The sequence below is a fragment of the Pristiophorus japonicus genome, chromosome 11 (assembly GCF_044704955.1).
Source record: "Pristiophorus japonicus isolate sPriJap1 chromosome 11, sPriJap1.hap1, whole genome shotgun sequence".
Lineage (NCBI taxonomy): Eukaryota > Metazoa > Chordata > Chondrichthyes > Pristiophoridae > Pristiophorus > Pristiophorus japonicus.
In genome coordinates this window covers 217,385,771-217,402,766 of record NC_091987.1, presented here as the reverse complement: position 1 = coordinate 217,402,766, position 16,996 = coordinate 217,385,771, and the positions used below count along the sequence as shown (strand labels likewise).

The following is a 16,996-nucleotide window of genomic DNA, read 5'->3' as shown; positions in this document are numbered from 1 at the left end:
GGGTTACATTCACTACCTTCCAATCCGCGATGTGAGCACAACCGAGAGCCGCACTGACACTGGGACGAAGAACGCTCACTAATAGACTCTTCAGCCCCGATCAATACAGGAGCTATGCATTTTGCAGCTCCACGGATCTCACTGAAATAACAAGGCATTTTCTCCGGGATGTGAGGCACAGTTAGTCCTTGTCACACTCTGCACTTGAGATGCACGCAGAGCCAAAGAAACAGCAGCTTTCTCCAATGGGACATGTTTCCTTATTTACGACTCTCTCTCGCTCTCTCCAGCAAATCAATTTTCCTGACAGAGAAATATTATGTTTTGCCCAATCCCCGCAGTCTTTCGCTTTGTTTACCGTCTCGAGCACACAAAGTGTCTCCTACTGCCAGCCCTCCGGCACAGGCCCAACATTCGACCCCACTCTATCTTCCACTCCGAGCTGTCAGCTGGGAGAGGTTGCAGCTGCTCATGTTCCACCACAGAGGTGGGGGGACCGACAGCGCGATATCAGCCAGGCATCGGAGCATGTCCGCAGGGTGAGGACAACCGAGCCATTCCAGTGCTCCAAGTGTTCCCCTTGTGCAGCGGAACCGGGAGAATGGGCACACACTGGGGAGGGACTGGGGGAGGGGCTGGACACAGGGGGAGGGGCCAGGCACCGGGGGAGGGGCTGGTGGAAGAGCCAGACACCGGGGGGAGGGATCGGACACCGGGGGAGGGGCCAGACACAGGGGGAGGGGCTGGTGGAAGAGCCAGACACCGGGGGGAGGGATCGGACACCGGGGGAGGGGCCAGACACAGGGGGAGGGGCTGAACACCGGGGGAGGGGCTGGACACTGGGGGAGGGAATTGGACACCGGGGGAGGGTCTAGTGGAAGAGCCAGACACCGGGGGAGGGGCTGGACACTGCGGGAGGGGCTGGACACTGGGGGCAGGGGCCGGGGGAGGGGCCAGCACCGGGGGAGGGTCTGGACACTGGGAGAGGGGCCAGGCACCGGGGGAGGGGCTGGACACTAAGGAGGGGCCAGGCACGGGGGGGGGGGGGGTGGGGCCAGACACCGGGGGAGTGCCCGGGGGAGGGGCCAGTCACCGGGGGAGGGTCCGGGGGTGGGGCCAGACACCGTGGGAGTGCCCGGGGGAGGGGCCAGACACTTGGGGAGGGTCCGGGGGTGGGGCCGGACACCAGGAGTGGGTCCAGGGGAGGGGCAAGACACTGGGGGAGGGTCCGGGGGAGGGGTCAGACACCGTGGGAGTGCCCGGGGGAGGGGCCAGACACTGGGGGGAGGGTCCGTGGGTGGGGCCAGACACCGGGGGAGGGTCCATGGGTGGGGCCAGACACCGGGGGAGGGTCCATGGGTGGGGCCAGACACCGGGGGAGTGCTTGATCCAGATCTGATGCAGGTGAATGTTTGAGTTGGTGATGGCAGCAGTTGCGAGCTGGGCATGGTAGTGGGCCCCTCCCCCTGGGGAATACTTCACATTCTCCTCAGTGAGCGCTCCCTCCCCCACTCACACCCTGCCCGAGACCTGTCCCTTCACCGAGCTCGGTACTCCAAGGCACCTCTGGCGATCCACTGCTTCGTAACATGGAACTGAAATCAGACACACAGATCCAGACGCCCCGGCCCAACACTCAGAACTCACCGCTGGTGCAAAGAAAGAAACTATTGCATTTTTATAGCGCCTTTCATGACCACAGGACATCCCTAAACGCTTCACAACCAATGAAGTACTTTAAGTGTATTCACTGTTGCAATGTAGGAAATGCAGCAGCCAATTTGCACACAGCAAGCTCCCACAAACCAGATCATCTGTTTTAAGTATAGCTGAGGGATAAATATTGGCCAGGACACTAGGGAAACTCCCCTGCTCTCTTTGAAATATTGCTGGGGAATCTTTTACGCCGACTGAGAGGGCAGACGGGGCCTCGGTTTAAAGTCTCATCTGAAATATGGCACGTCTGACAGTGCAGCACTCCCTCAGTACTACTCCTCTGACAGTGCAGCAGTCTCTCAGCACTGCCCCTCCGACAGTGCAGCACTCCCTCAGTACTTCCCCTCTGACAGTGCGGCGCTCCCTCAGTACTGCCCCTCCGACAGTGTGGCACTCCCTCAGCACTGCCCCTCCGACAGTGCAGCACACCCTCAGTACTGCCCCTCCGACAGTGCAGCACTCCCTCAGTACTGCTCCTCTGACAGTGTAGCACTCCCTCAGTACTGCCCCTCCGACAGTGCAGCACTCCCTCAGTACTGCCCCTCCGACAGTGCGGCACTCCCTCAGTACTGCCCCTCCGACAGTGCGGCACTCCCTCAGTACTGCCCCTCCGACAGTGCAGCACTCCCTCAGTACTGCCCCTCCGACAGTGCGGCACTCCCTCAGTACTGCCCCTCCGACAGTGCAGCACTCCCTCAGTACTGCCTCTCCGACCGTGCAGCACTCCCTCAGTACTGCCCCTCCGACAGTGCAGCACTCCCTCAGTACTGCCCCTCCGACAGTGCAGCACTCCCTCAGTACTGCCCCTCCGACAGTGCAGCACTCCCTCAGTACTGCCTCTCCGACCGTGCAGCACTCCCTCAGTACTGCCCCTCCGACAGTGCAGCACTCCCTCAGTACTGCCCCTCCGACAGTGCAGCACTCCTTCAGTACTGCCCCTCCGACCGTGCAGCACTCCCTCAGTACTGCCCCTCTGACAGTGTCAGCTGAGATTTTGTGCAAGTCCCTGAGGACCCCACAACCTCTGACGCATTGGCGAGAGGGACTGCTGACACCTGCGTGGGCAAAGATTGTGGAAACAGTGTGAGGAACCTCCCCGCCTCTCAATGCAATCGGAAAGGTGAACAGAAAAAATAACTAACTGCTGAAATTTGAGTTGGGAAATATCGTGTCCTCTGTTTAAGTGAAGGGGAAGATGTTAAAAAGTACTCAGTAGCTGGAACTGCCTCTGCAGGAAAAATTCTCCCTGTGACAACATTGTTCCATTAATCCTGCAAACATAACAATCACTGAGCCTGTTTCTGGCCGGCTGCATTCTGCAGGGACAATACTTTATTTAGCAGCCAGTAATGCTTTCTGTTTGAAGTAATATTCACTGCTTTGTTATTGTATTGCTTCACATATTGCTTCACATTACCAATCTGCCTCCTCTTTACAGTCCCTTTGATCAACCTTTGTTTATTTCCCATCCATCCACCCCCCACTGGGCGGCAGGCAGCGTGGTGCCCGCTCCCTGGGGCAGTGTGATACCCGCTCCCTGGGGCAGTGTGATGCCTGCTCCCTGGGGCAGTGTGATACCCGCTCCCTGGGGCAGCGTGGTGCCCGCTCCCTGGGGTAGTGTGATACCCGCTCCCTGGGGCAGCGTGATGCTTGCTCCCTGGGGCAGTGTGATACCCGCTCCCTGGGGCAGTGTGATGCCTGCTCCCTGGGGCAGTGTGATGCCTGCTCCCTGATGCAGTGTGATACCCGCTCCCTGGGGCAGTGTGATACCCGCTCCCTGGGGCAGCGTGGTGCCCGCTCCCTGGGGTAGTGTGATACCCGCTCCCTGGGGCAGCGTGATGCTTGCTCCCTGGGGCAGTGTGATACCCGCTCCCTGGGGCAGTGTGATGCCTGCTCCCTGGGGCAGTGTGATGCCTGCTCCCTGGGGCAGTGTGATGCATGCTCCCTGGGGCAGTGTGATACCCGTTCCCTGGGGTAGTGTGATGCCTGCTCCCTGGAGTAGTGTGATGCCTGCTCCCTGGGGCAGTGTGATACCCGTTCCCTGGGGTAGTATGATGCCTGCTCCCTGGGGCAGTGTGATACCCGCTCCCTGGGGCAGTGTGATGCCTGCTCCCTGGGGCAGTGTGATGCCTGCTCCCTGGGGCAGTGTGATGCCCGGTCCCTGGGGCAGTGTGATGCCTGCTCCCTGGGGCAGCGTGATGCCTGCTCCCTGGGGCAGCATGATGCCTGCTCCCTGGGGCAGTGTGATGCCTGCTCCCTGGGGCAGTGTGATACCCACTCCCTGGGATAGTGTGATGCCTGCTCCCTGGGGCAGCGTGATGCCTGCTCCCTGGGGCAGTGTGATGCCTGCTCCCTGGGGCAGTGTTATACCCACTCCCTGGGATAGTGTGATGCCTGCTTCCTGGGGCAGCGTGATGCCTGCTCCCTGGGGTAATGTGATGCCTGCTCCCTGGGATAGTGTGATGCCTGCTCCCTGGGGCAGTGTGATGCCTGCTCCCTGGGGTAGTGTGATGCCTGCTCCCTGGGGCAGTGTGATGCCTGCTCCCTGGGGTAGTGTGATGCCCGGTCTGCTCCCTGGGCAGTGTGATGCCTGCTCCCTGGGGCAGTGTGATACCCGCTCCCTGGGGCAGTGTGATACCCGCTCCCTGGGGCAGCATGGTGCCCGCTCCCTGGGGCAGTGTGATACCCACTCCGTGGGATAGTGTGATGCCTGCTCCCTGGGATAGTTTGATGCTTGCTCCTTGGGGCAGTGTGATGCCTGCTCCCTGGGGTTGTGTGATGCCTGCTCCCTGGGGTAGTGTGATGCCTGCTCCCTGGGGCAGTGTGATACCCACTCCCTGGGATAGTGTGATACCCGCTCCCTGGGGCAGTGTGACGCCTGCTCCCTGGGGTAGTGTGATACCCGCTCCCTGGGGCAGTGTGATGCCTGCTCCCTGGGGCAGTGTGACGCCTGCTCCCTGGAGTAGTGTGATACCCGCTCCCTGGGGCAGTGTGATGCCTGCTCCCTGGGGTTGTGTGATGCCTGCTCCCTGGGATAGTGTGATGCCCACTCCCTGGGGCAGTGTGGTGCCCGTCCCTGGGGTAGTGTGATGCCTGCTCCCTGGGGTTGTGTGATGCCTGCTCCCTGGGATAGTGTGACGCCCACTCCCTGGGGCAGTGTGGTGCCCGCTCCCTGGGGTAGTGTGATGCCTGCTCCCTGGGGCAGTGTGATGCCCACTCCCTGGGGTAGTGTGGTGCCCGCTCCCTGGGGTAGTGTGATGCCCGCTCCCTGGGGTTGTGTGATGCCTGCTCCCTGGGATAGTGTGATGCCCACTCCCTGGGGCAGTGTGATGCCCGCTCCATGGGGCAGGTAGACGGGCTGAATTCAGCGGCTTCTCCCACCAGAGACAGGATCCCGCATCATCCCAACACTTCCACCAGCAGGTGCCTTCTGTGAGATGGTGAGAAGTGCCAATGCTGACCGTGAGGGGTGCGTCAAAGTGCCCGTTCCAAGGGATGGTCAATGAGTCGGGTGCAACCAGGGAGCTGGCTATTGCAGCGAGTGGACGAGCACATTGGCACCTGGAAGTTGTGTCAGCTGTGGCTCAGTGGGCAGCACCCTCGCCTCTGAGTCAGAAGGTTGTGGGTTCAAGTCCCCTCCAGAGACTTGAGCACATAATCTCGACTGACACTCGAATGCCGTACTGAGGGAGCACTGTATTGTCGGAGGTGCTATCTTTTGGATGAGACGTTAAACCAAGATCTCGTTTCCCTCTCTGGTGAACATAAAAGATCCCATAGCACTGTGTGTCGGGGACAATATTCCTCCCTCAACCAAAATCACTAAAACAGATTATCTGGTCATTATCACATTGCTGTTTGTGGGAGCTTGCTGTGCGCAAATTGGCTGCCGTGTTTCCTACATTACAACAGTGACGACACTCCAAAAGTACTTCATTGACTGTAAAGTGCTTTGGGTCCTCCTGAGGTTATGAAAGACCCTATATAAATCTTTCTTTTACCCAAGTTCAATCCCTGGTTTGTGCTCAGTTAGTTGGTTTTAGCCAGATGTCATTCCGGTTGCTGTAATCCACTTTGAATTCTTAAATAAAACAGTTTTGGAATATTGCTGGCGTTTGGCTCAGGATGCTCATTACCGGAACAGAGGAGATGAAAAAAAATACTAATTGAGTTTGACCATATTGAAGCACAGCACTGTTGGAAGATCTTAGAATCCTTCGAAAGGGCCTCATGTAGATCACCTCAACTCACCTCAACCCAACTCACCTCAACCAAACCATGCCCCAGTGAGAGTCAGTGTGTGTGGGACCTGTACCCCAGTGAGAGTCAGTGTGTGTGGGACCCGTACCCCAGTGAGAGTCAGTGTGTGTGGCACTGTACCCCAGTGAGAGTCAGTGTGTGTGGAACTGTACCCCAGTGAGAGTCAGTGTCTGTGGAACTGTACCCCAGTGAGAGTCAGTGTGTGTGGGACTGTACCCCAGTGAGAGTCAGTGTGTGTGGGACTGTACCCCAGTGAGAGTCAGTGTGTGTGGGACTGTACCCCAGTGAGAGTCAGTGTGTGTGGGACCTGTACCCCAGTGAGAGTCAGTGTGTGTGGGACTGTACCCCAGTGAGAGTCAGTGTGTGTGGGACCTGTACCCCAGTGAGAGTGAGTGTGTGTGGGACTGTACCCCAGTGAGAGTCAGTGTGTGTGGGACTGTACCCCAGTGAGGGTCAGTGTGTGTGGGACCCGTACCCCAGTGAGAGTCAGTGTGTGTGGGACTGTACCCCAGTGAGAGTGAGTGTGTGTGGGACCTGTACCCCAGTGAGAGTGAGTGTGTGTGGGACTGTACCCCAGTGAGAGTCAGTGTGTGTGGGACTGTACCCCAGTGAGAGTCAGTGCCTTCACTAGAGGAGAGGGGAAATTGAAAGGAATATTCACTGTTGTAACAGCCATGTCATTGCTCACTACCCGGTTTCTCTTTATCCGCCAGCGATGCTGATGCAGGTTTAATGCTTGTGTTTGTAGCAAATTATTCACACTCCGCGATTTGACAAAGGCCCAGAAGGTTTGTGACCCATGCCATAAACTATAAAACATTGCTTTATTAAATATTTATGGGTATTTTATGGGCGAGTTTCCTGAGTCATTAATACAGCACACCACAAATACCTCATGTGTCAGAGACAGGCCAGAATGTGCAGTGACATGCACCTTCTGAGGACCCAGTGTGAATGTGAAGACACGCGATGCCCGAGACCTGTGACCGCGAGAACCTACACTTATATAGAACCAACATTTATATAGCTCCTTTCACAACCTCAGGACGTCCCAAAGCATTTCACAGCCAATGAAGCACTCTTGCAATTTTTGCTGATATTGATTGAGGGTTAAATATTGGCCTGGAGAACTCCCCTGCACTTTTCTAAATAGTACCGTGGGATCTTGAGAGGGCAGACAGGGCCTCGGATCAAGGTCTTATCCGAAAGATGGCGCCTCTGGCAGTGCAGCGCTCTCTCGGCACTGCACTGGGATTGTCAGCCTGGATTTTGTGCTCAATCTATGGAGTGGGACTTGAACCCACAATCTTCATGATTCAGAGGCAAGAGTGCTGCCCACTGAGCCACGGTGTCCAGAATCTCTCATTTAACCAGATATAGAATGATAACAGTACAAGAGGCCATTCGGCCCATTTGTGCCTGTGGCGGCTCTTTGAAAGAGTGATCCAATCAGTCCCACTCCACCTGTAAATTTTTCCTTTTCAAGTATTTATCCAATTGCCTTTTGAAAGTTACTATTGAATCTGCTCCCACCGCCCTTTCAGGCTGCGCGTTCCAGATCACAACAACTCACTGCGTAAAATAATTCTCCTCACCTCCCCCTGGCTCTTTAGCCAATCATTTTAAATCTGTGTCCTCTGGCTACCGATCCTCCTGCCACTGGAAAGTTTTTCTCCTTATTTACTCTATCAAAACCCCTCATAATTTTGAACACCTCCATTCGATCGCCCCTTAACCTTCTCAGCTTCTCCCGTCTCTCCACGAAACCCTCATCTCTGGTACAATTTGGGTAAATCTCCTCTGCACCCTCTCCAAGGCCTTGACATCCTTCCTACAGCTGGACACAATAACAGTACAACAGCTTTAGTCCTCCAGCTGGCTTGTTGCTGCAATACCACAGCTGAGGATGCACAGTTAACTCGCCCAAGGAAAGATGCGCTTATTTGCACTAGCAAATGCTCTGATTGGCTCTCCATGATCACATGACCTGATTGCTGATTGGTCCCCTTGGAGGATACGACACACCCAGCAGTTTCTCTGCAGTGTGTAATTGGAACCACCCAGTCCACGTTCTCCGTGACGTTGCAAAGTGTAATTCGAGGACAGTGGTGCACATGCGTAGGCTTCGGGGGTGGAGTCCGGACTGTGCAGGCTCAGAAGGACGCTCAAAAAACGAGTGCAAATAATCACGCTGCCTAAGAAGGTCATTGTTTCTCCTGATTGTCCCACGTAATCTCTGAGGCCCTGGTGACCCAGCCCCGGGGTGTGTTGCCGCGCTGTTTTGCACTCGCCCCCCACACTCTGCGGGTTACTTGGGGACGGCTTGCTTTCCCTGAGGGGAGAGACGGACCAGTCACCAGCTTTAAACCGTTGTTACCTGGATGTCATCTGCTGTCAGCTGACTCTTTACCTCCGTCTTCTTTTCGGGAGGAGGAGGTTTATGCGACGGCGGCAAATCGATCCTGTGTGTGGGAGAAACGGGAACATTTCAGTTCAGGGGTTCGGTTGCTGCGGAAACTCCGGCACATTAAACCATTTCACACTTTACAGGTAACGGGAGCATTGGGGCGATGTTACTGGGCCAGTAATTCAGAGGCCTGAACTAATGATCCAGAGACATGAGTTCAAATCCCTCCACGGCAGCTGTGAGGAATTTAAATTCAGTTAATTCAATAAATCTGGAATTAAAAGCTCATGTAATGTATTTGCTTCATGGGTTCTTTGCTTAAGAATTCATAGCCACACATTGCTATTAAGAACTAGTTGGTTTATTAGCAAAGGTTTAACAATCACCAGTTCATTACCAGTTCAGCCACCAGGCTCACAACCACCTGCCCCATCGTGGATCCCCCGAACCCAACTGGCTGGGGTTTTATTGAGTCTTGTGAACATCACGTGACTGGCTAAGCCACTCCCAACTCAACAGCTCTACAAACCTGTGAGCATCCTCACAGGGGCATATAGTACAGGTAGTGTCAGTAATGGTGACCCTGAAACTATTGAATTGTCGTAATAAAACACTAACGCGTCTGTAGGAAAGGAAGCCTGCCGTCCTTACCCGGTCTGGCCTATATGTGACTCCAGATCCTCAGTCATTGATTCTTAACTGCCCTCTGTGGTTCAAGGCGGCTCAGCACCACCTTCTCGAGGGCAATTAGGGATGGGCAATAAATGCCGGCCTTGCCAATGACGCCCACATCCCAGGAATGAATAAAACAAAACTTCACTTCTTGAAACCATTACTGCTCGCTTGCCTTCGATCAGCTTTTGTTGTGGTTTTATTTCTGTCCTGCCCTCCGGGAGGCCTCACTCTCATTGTGGCATGTCTCCACAGACATAGGAGTAGCCTCCACTACCTTCTGCCACACTTCATGGGTGAACCTCGTTCATTTAATAAACCTCCACTGATTGCTGTTAATCCTGTACGCCTGCTGTTTGTACTGAATCAATTGCTGTAATTCTCATTCAATTTCGAGCGACAGCCAGAATCCCAAGTTAATGCTCTTAGAGCCCAATGAGATACTGGGCGAGAATCCCACATTAATACGGTTATATCTCAATGGTCCATGAGATGTGCCCACTGAGACAGATTGAGGATTGTAATAAAATTTAAATTCCCACTGAGCTCGCGGCTGGATGCCTGAACAAGATCCAAGCGAATAAATGCACTTGGGCCAAATGCGAGTGACCTTGGAGCTTAGAGAACCCAGACACTCACTGGCAGAACCACTGGCAAAAATATTCAGGGATTTGTTCAGGGGTTGGCCATTTAAGACTGAGATGAGGAGGAATTTCTTCACTCAGGGAATTGTGAATCTTTGGAATTCTCTGCCCCAGAGTGCTGTGGATGGATGGATGTGGGGCGATCAGGGGAACTACACAGCAGTTAATGCCAGTTCAGTACCCAGGAAAATTCCACCATCGATTGCCAAGGACAAGCGAAGCATTTAGGGGAGATATAAATGTCTGACAGTCTGGATTTATGAATGAGGTGTCAAGCTAGACCAATTAAATACAATTTTTCAATCTTGCTACAAAGTGTATGGATGATGGCAAGACTGTTTTTGATAAAGTGCCACATAGAAAACTAATGGAGAAAATGAGGAGATGTGGTATTGGTGGCAGAGAGTTGAGATGGTTCAAATCATGGCTGGGTGAATAATCTAATCCCTTACAATGGGTAATAGGGTGCAGGCTCTGTGTGAATGGGTAGGGTGAGGAGTAAGGTAGAGGCATGAGGTGTGGAGAGGACGAGGTGTGGAGGGGGTGAGGGTTGTGAGGGGGCAAGGGGTGCGAGGGGGCGGAGGGGTGTGAGGAGGCGGAGGGGTGTGAGGGATGTGAGGGGGTGGAGGGGTGTGAGGGGTGGAGGGGGTGAGGGGTGGAGGGGGTGTGAGGGGTGAGGAGTGTGAGGGGGTGGAGGGGTGTGAGGGATGGAGGGGGTGAGGGGTGTGAGGGGTGTGAGGGGGCGGAGGGGGCAAGGGGTGTGAGGGGGTGGAGGGGGCGAGGGGTGTGAGGGTGTGTGAAGGGGTGGAGGGGGCGAGGGGGTGGAGGAGGCGAGGGGGCAGAGGGGGCAAGGGGAGTGAGGGGGTGGAGGGGGCGAGTGGTAGAAACATAGAAAATAGGTGCAGGAGTAGGCCATTCGGCCCTTCTAGCCTGCACCGCCATTCAATGAGTTCATGGCTGAACATGCAACTTCAGTACCCCATTCCTGCTTTCTCGCCATACCCCTTGATCCCCCTAGTAGTAAGGACTTCATCTAACTCCTTTTTAGTGAATTGGCCTCAACAACTTTCTGTGGTAGAGAATTCCATAGGTTCACCACTCTCTGGGTGAAGAAGTCTCTCCTCATCTCGGTCCTAAATGGCTTACCCCTTATCCTTAGACTGTGACCCCTGGTTCTGGACTTCCCCAACATTGGGAACATTCTTCCTGCATCTAACATGTCTAAACCCATCAGAATTTTAAACGTTTCTATGAGATCCCCTCTCATTCTTCTGAACTCCAGTGAATACAAGCCCAGTTGATCCAGTCTTTCTTGATATGTCAATCCCGCCATGCCGGGAATCAGTCTGGTGAACCTTCGCTGCACTCCCTCAATAGCAAGAATGATCTTCCTCAAGTTAGGAGACCAAAACTATACACAATACTCCAAGGCCCTGTACAACTGTAGCAACACCTCCCTGCCCCTGTACTCAAATCCCCTCGCTATGAAGGCCAACATGCCATTTGCTTTCTTAACCGCCTGCTGTACCTGCATGCCAACCTTCAATGACTGATGTACCATGACACCCAGGTCTCGTTGCACCTCCCCTTTTCCTAATCTGTCACCATTCAGATAATAGTTTGTCTCTCTGTTTTTACCGCCAAAGTGGATAACCTCACATTTATCCACATTACACTTCATCTGCCATGCATTTGCCCACTCACCTAACCGATCCAAGTCACTCTGCAGCCTCATAGAATCCTCCTTGCAGCTCACACTGCCACCCAACTTAGTGTCATCCGCAAATTTGGAGATGCTACATTTAATCCCCTTGTCCAAATCATTAAAGTACAATGTAAACAGCTGGGGCCCCAGCACAGAACCTTGCGGTACCCCACTAGTCACTGCCTGCCATTCTGAAAAGTACCCATTTACTCCTACTCTTTGCTTCCTGTCTGACAACCAGTTCTCAATCCATGTCAGCACACTACCCCTAATCCCATGTGCTTTAACTTTGCACATTAATCTCTTGTGTGGGATCTTGTCGAAAGCCTTCTGAAAGTCCAAATATACCACATCAACTGGTTCTCCCTTGTCCACTCTACTGGAAACCTCCTCAAAAAATTCCAGAAGATTTGTCAAGCATGATTTCCCTTTCACAAATCCATGCTGACTTGGACCTATCATGTCACCTCTTTCCAAATGCGCTGCTATGACATCCTTAATAATTGATTCCATCATTTTACCCACTACCGATGTCAGGCTGACCGGTCTATAATTCCCTGTTTTCTCTCTCCCTCCTTTTTTAAAAAGTGGGGTTACATTGGCTACCCTCCACTCGATAGGAACTGATCCAGAGTCTATGGAATGTTGGAAAATGACTGTCAATGCATCTGCTATTTCCAAGGCCACCTCCTTAAGTACTCTGGGATGCAGTCCATCAGGCTCTGGGGATTTATCGGCCTTCAATCCCATCAATTTCCCCAACACAATTTCCCGACTAATAAGGATTTCCCTCAGTTCCTCCTTCTTACTGGACCCTCTGCCCCCTTTTATATCCGGAAGGTTGTTTGTGTCCTCCTTAGTGAATACCAAACCAAAGTACTTGTTCAATTGGTCTGCCATTTCTTTGTTCCCCGTTATGACTTCCCCTGATTCTGACTGCAGGGGACCTACATTTGTCTTTACTAACCTTTTTCTCTTTACATATCTATAGAAACTTTTGCAGTCAGTCTTAATGTTCCCTGCAAGCTTCCTCTCGTTCTCTATTTACCCTGCCCTAATCAAACCCTTTGTCCTCCTCTGCTGAGTTCTAAATTTCTCCCAGTCCCCAGGTTCACTGCTATTTCTGGCCAATTTGTATGCCACTTCCTTGGCTTTAATACTATCCCTGATTTCCCTTGATAGCCACAGTTGAGCCACCTTCCCTTTTTTATTTTTACGCCAGACCGGGATGTACAATTGTTGTAGTTCATCCATGCGATCTCTAAATGTCTGCCATTGCCCATCCACAGTCAACCCCTTAAGTATCATTCGCCAATCTATCCTAGCCAATTCACACCCCATACCTTCAAAGTTACACTTCTTTAAGTTCTGAACCATGGTCTCTGAATTAACTGTTTCATTCTCCATCCTAATGTAGAATTTCATCATATTATGGTCACTCTTCCCCAAGGGGCCTCGCACAATGAGATTGCTAATTAATCCTCTCACATTACACAACACCCAGTCTAAGATGGCCTCCCCCCTAGTTGGTTCCTCGACATATTGGTCTAGAAAACCATCCCTTATGCACTCCAGGAAATCCTCCTCCACTGTATTGCTTCCAGTTTGGTTAGCCCAATCTATATGCATATTAAAGTCACCCATGATAACTGCTGCACCTTTATTGCATGCACCCCTAATTTCCTGTTTGATGCCCTCCCCAACAGCACTACTACTGTTTGGAGGTCTGTACAGAACTCCCACTAACGTTTTTTGCCCTTTGGTGTTCTGCAGGTCTACCCATATAGATTCCACATCATCCAAGCTAATGTCCTTCCGAACTATTGCATTAATCTCCTCTTTAACCAGCAATGCTACCCCACCTCCTTTTCCTTTTATTCTATCCTTCCTGAAAGTTGAATACCCATGGATGTTGAGTTCCCAGCCCTGATCATCCTGGAGCCACGTTTCTGTAATCCCAATCACATCATATTTGTTAACATCTATTTGCACAGTTAATTCATCCACCTTATTACGGATACTCCTTGCATTCAGACACAAAGCCTTCAGGCTTGTTTTTTTTAACACCCTTTGTCCTTTTAGAATTATGATGTAGTGTGGCCCTTTTTGTTTCTTGCCTTTGTTTACTCGGCCTTCCACTATTGCTTTTTACCTTTCTACCATCTGTTTCTGACTCCATATTACTTCGCCCTATCTCGCTGCATAGGTTCCCATCCCCCTGCCATATTAGTTTAAACACTCCCGAACTGCATTAGCAAATGTTACCCCTAGGACTTCAGTTCCAGTTCTGCCCAAGTGCAGACCGTCCCTTTTGTACAGGTCCCACTTCCCCCAGAACTGGTTCCAATGTCCCAGGAATTTGAATCCCTCCCTCTTGCACCACTGCTCAAGCCACGTATTTATTCTAACTATCCTGCTCCCTCTACTCTGATTAACACGTGGCACTAGTAGCAATCCAGAGATTACTACCTTTGAGGTCCTACTTTTTAATTTAACTCCTAGGTCCCTAAATTCAGCTTGTAGGACCTCTTCCCACTTCTTACCTATATCGTTGGTACCTACATGTACCATGACAACTTGCTGTTCACCCTCCCTTTCCAGAATGCTCTGCAGCCGCTCCGAGACATCCTTGACCCTTGCACCAGGGATGCAACATACCATCCTGGTGTGAGGGGTGTGAGGGAGCGGAGGGGGTGAGGGTCGGAGGGGGTCAGGGATGGAGGGGGTCAGGGGCGGAGGGGGTGAGGAGTGGTGGGGGTGAAGGGGTGAGGAATTGAGGGTCCCCATATCCCTCGATTCCATTAGCGTCCAAAAATCTACCGATCTCAGCCTTGAATATACTCAAAGATTGAGCCTCCACAGCCCTCTGGGGCAGAGAATTCCAAAGATTCACTGCCCTCTGAGTGAAGACATTCCTCCTCATCTCAGTTATAAATGGCCGACCCCTGATTCTGAGACTGTGACCCCTGGTTCTAGACGCCCCAGTCAGAAAACAGCCTCTCAATCCCTGTCAACCCGATCAGAATCTTGTATGTTTTAATGCGATCACCTCTCATTCTTCTAAACTCCAGAGAGTATCGGCCCATTCTACTAAATATCTCCTCATACGACAACCCTCTCTTCCAATTCTGGTGGCATGGATCTGTGCTCATTTTCCGCTCTGATATCCAGCCTCACCTGTTGATGGGTTTAACAGCAGAGCCAGCAATTCCACCTCTGACCTTTCCATTTGAGTTATGATGAACCTGTGCAGCTGCACAATGAGTGTTCATGAGAGCTAAACACAAAAACATGTTTCTCCTCAGAACCCTTTCCTGACGTGGATAAATCCTCAGATCCTACTACACACGGTCAGGCAATCCTTCAATGGTGGTTCCCGATATTGCTGCAACAACAACTTGCATTTATACAGCGCCTTTAATGTAGTAAAACGTCCCAAGGTTCTTCACAGGAGCGCAATCAGACAAAATTTGACTCCGAGCCATGTAAGGAAATATTAGGACACTGAGCAAAAGCTTGGTCAAAGAGGTCGGTTTTACGGAGCGTCTTAAAGGAGTAGAGAGAGATGGAGAGGTTTAGGAGGGAATTCCAGGGCTTGGGGCCCAGGCAGCTGAAGGCACAGCCACCAATGGTGGAGAGATTATAATGGGGGATGCTCAAGAGGCTGGAATTGGAGGAGTGTAGTTATCTCGGGGGTTGTGGGGCCTGAGGAGGTTGCAGAGATTACAGCATCGTTCACTCACGATTACTGTTTTGTTACAATTATCCCTGTAGAAGAGCTGGCCCTGAGAAGCTCAAAGTTCCCAACGAGTCAGTGTTGAAGTAACGGAGGAGCTGTTAGCTCTGCTCACTGGCTCTCCACCAGTACTGATTGCCATGAGGTATCTTGCACTTTGCGCTGTGCTCCTGGAGAGAACAGACATCGTGACTCAATCATTCCACAAAGTTTGCAGTTCATCACTGGAGAGAGAATCTCAGCCGGGGAGGCAAGCACAGCTCTGCTCTGCGGAGAGAGTCGGCAAACTCTCTGGAATTTAGTTAGCCGACTCTCTCTCCGGGATCCAGATATGATAACGTCTCACACACACAGCCTCAGGACCGAGGCACGGTCCAATCCCAGCTCTCTGTCGGAAGGGTGACACATCAGAGTGATGATAAACCTGATTCCTTTCAGATTACCAGCTGCCCTGCACCGATAGAAATACCAGCAACAGCATCAGCGATTTATCAGGAGCAGGGAGCATGAAATTGATTCTTAACTTCTAATAAGTCAGCTTTAACTTGAAAGTGTACCAGAAAAGAGTCACAAATGGTCTTCTCAAAGCTGCTTGGGGAAAGTGTGAGGAACTGGGGAGACCCGGTATTAATTCCCACAGTCCAGCATCGAGTATAGCCAGTCATAGCCCCCATGGGAAGCACGGGCAGCCTGGAGATCACAGACACAGACTTTCCCAAAGGCATTCAGTTCAATAGACACAGAACATAAAATGGGGGATGCTCAAGAGGATGGAATTAGAGGAGCGCAGATATCTTGGGGGGGGGGGGGGGGGGCGTTGTAGGGATTTTAGTTTGGTGTGACGGATCTCTCAGCCTCTCCACAATAATGCCCTAAAGCCACCTGCTCAGAAAGGTGCCCAGAATATCAGTGTGGTTCCACTTTGGCCCCCTGCGTTAATCTGCCCCTTGTGTGTCTACATTATGGTAAACACAAGTTATTTAACACAGAGACTGGTAGAGTTTCTGAGCCTGTGCTGCTAATCACCAGAGCCAAAGAAGGCAGAGGTGAAATAAGTGTAGTTCAGAGTAATAACATCTGCTCGGCACCTAGCCTGCCGAAGTTTCATATCTCCATAATTAAAACATATCAAGAAATGACAATTGGCAATTAAGAGAGATTAGTGTGCAGAAGTGATTAATTACAAACTTCAACCAGCAATGATTCAGATCCCATAATCTCGCAGCAGTCCTTTGACTCCACACCACAACACTGTTAACCCACTCATCTCAACACCAAGCAATCCTCTCTATATCACACGCTGGCTCTGAACCCAGGACTGGCTTCAGTATAAGGTGCTGGTACGTACACACCTTGGGAAACTCTCTCTCTCTCTCTCTCTCTCTCTCTCTCTCTCTCTCTCTCGAGAGAGAGAGAGAGAGAGAGAGAGGCGACTTTCACTACCTTCCTCTTGGGACACAGTGTCACCAGACTAACACTGGTCAGTCCCTCTTAGCGTGGACCCTGGGGATGGTCTGCAGCCAGTGGTGGTCACACTGATGTTCTGCGATTGCTGCATGTGGACACAGCCCACCATGGAATTCCATCGAGTGTCCAGCACAGAAACAGCCCATTCGGCCCACTGCTCCGTGCCGGGGTTTATGCCCCACCGCTCCGTGCCGGCGTTTATGCCACACCGCTCCGTGCCGGGGTTTATGCTCCACACCACCCCCCTCTCACCCCTCTCCATCACTCCCCATCAACATATCCTTCTATTCCTTTCTCCCCCATGTGTTTATCCAGCTTCCCCATAAATTTCTTTACTCAAAGGGTTGTGAATCTTTGGAGTTCTCTACCCCAGAGGGCTGTGTATGCTG

The 16,996-nt window shown here is 52.1% G+C and overlaps 1 protein-coding gene across 4 annotated transcripts in view; it reads right to left on the bottom strand.

The window, feature by feature from the left end:
• Positions 1-16,996, bottom strand: part of nectin1b (nectin cell adhesion molecule 1b) — a 501,691-nt gene that overhangs the window by 38,442 nt on the left and 446,253 nt on the right. For all 4 annotated transcript variants that reach the window (XM_070894546.1, XM_070894549.1, XM_070894547.1 and 1 more), the window contains exon 7: positions 8,354-8,438. In XM_070894546.1, the coding sequence (XP_070750647.1) occupies positions 8,354-8,438 (85 nt within the window). The remainder of the gene's footprint in view (positions 1-8,353; positions 8,439-16,996) is intronic.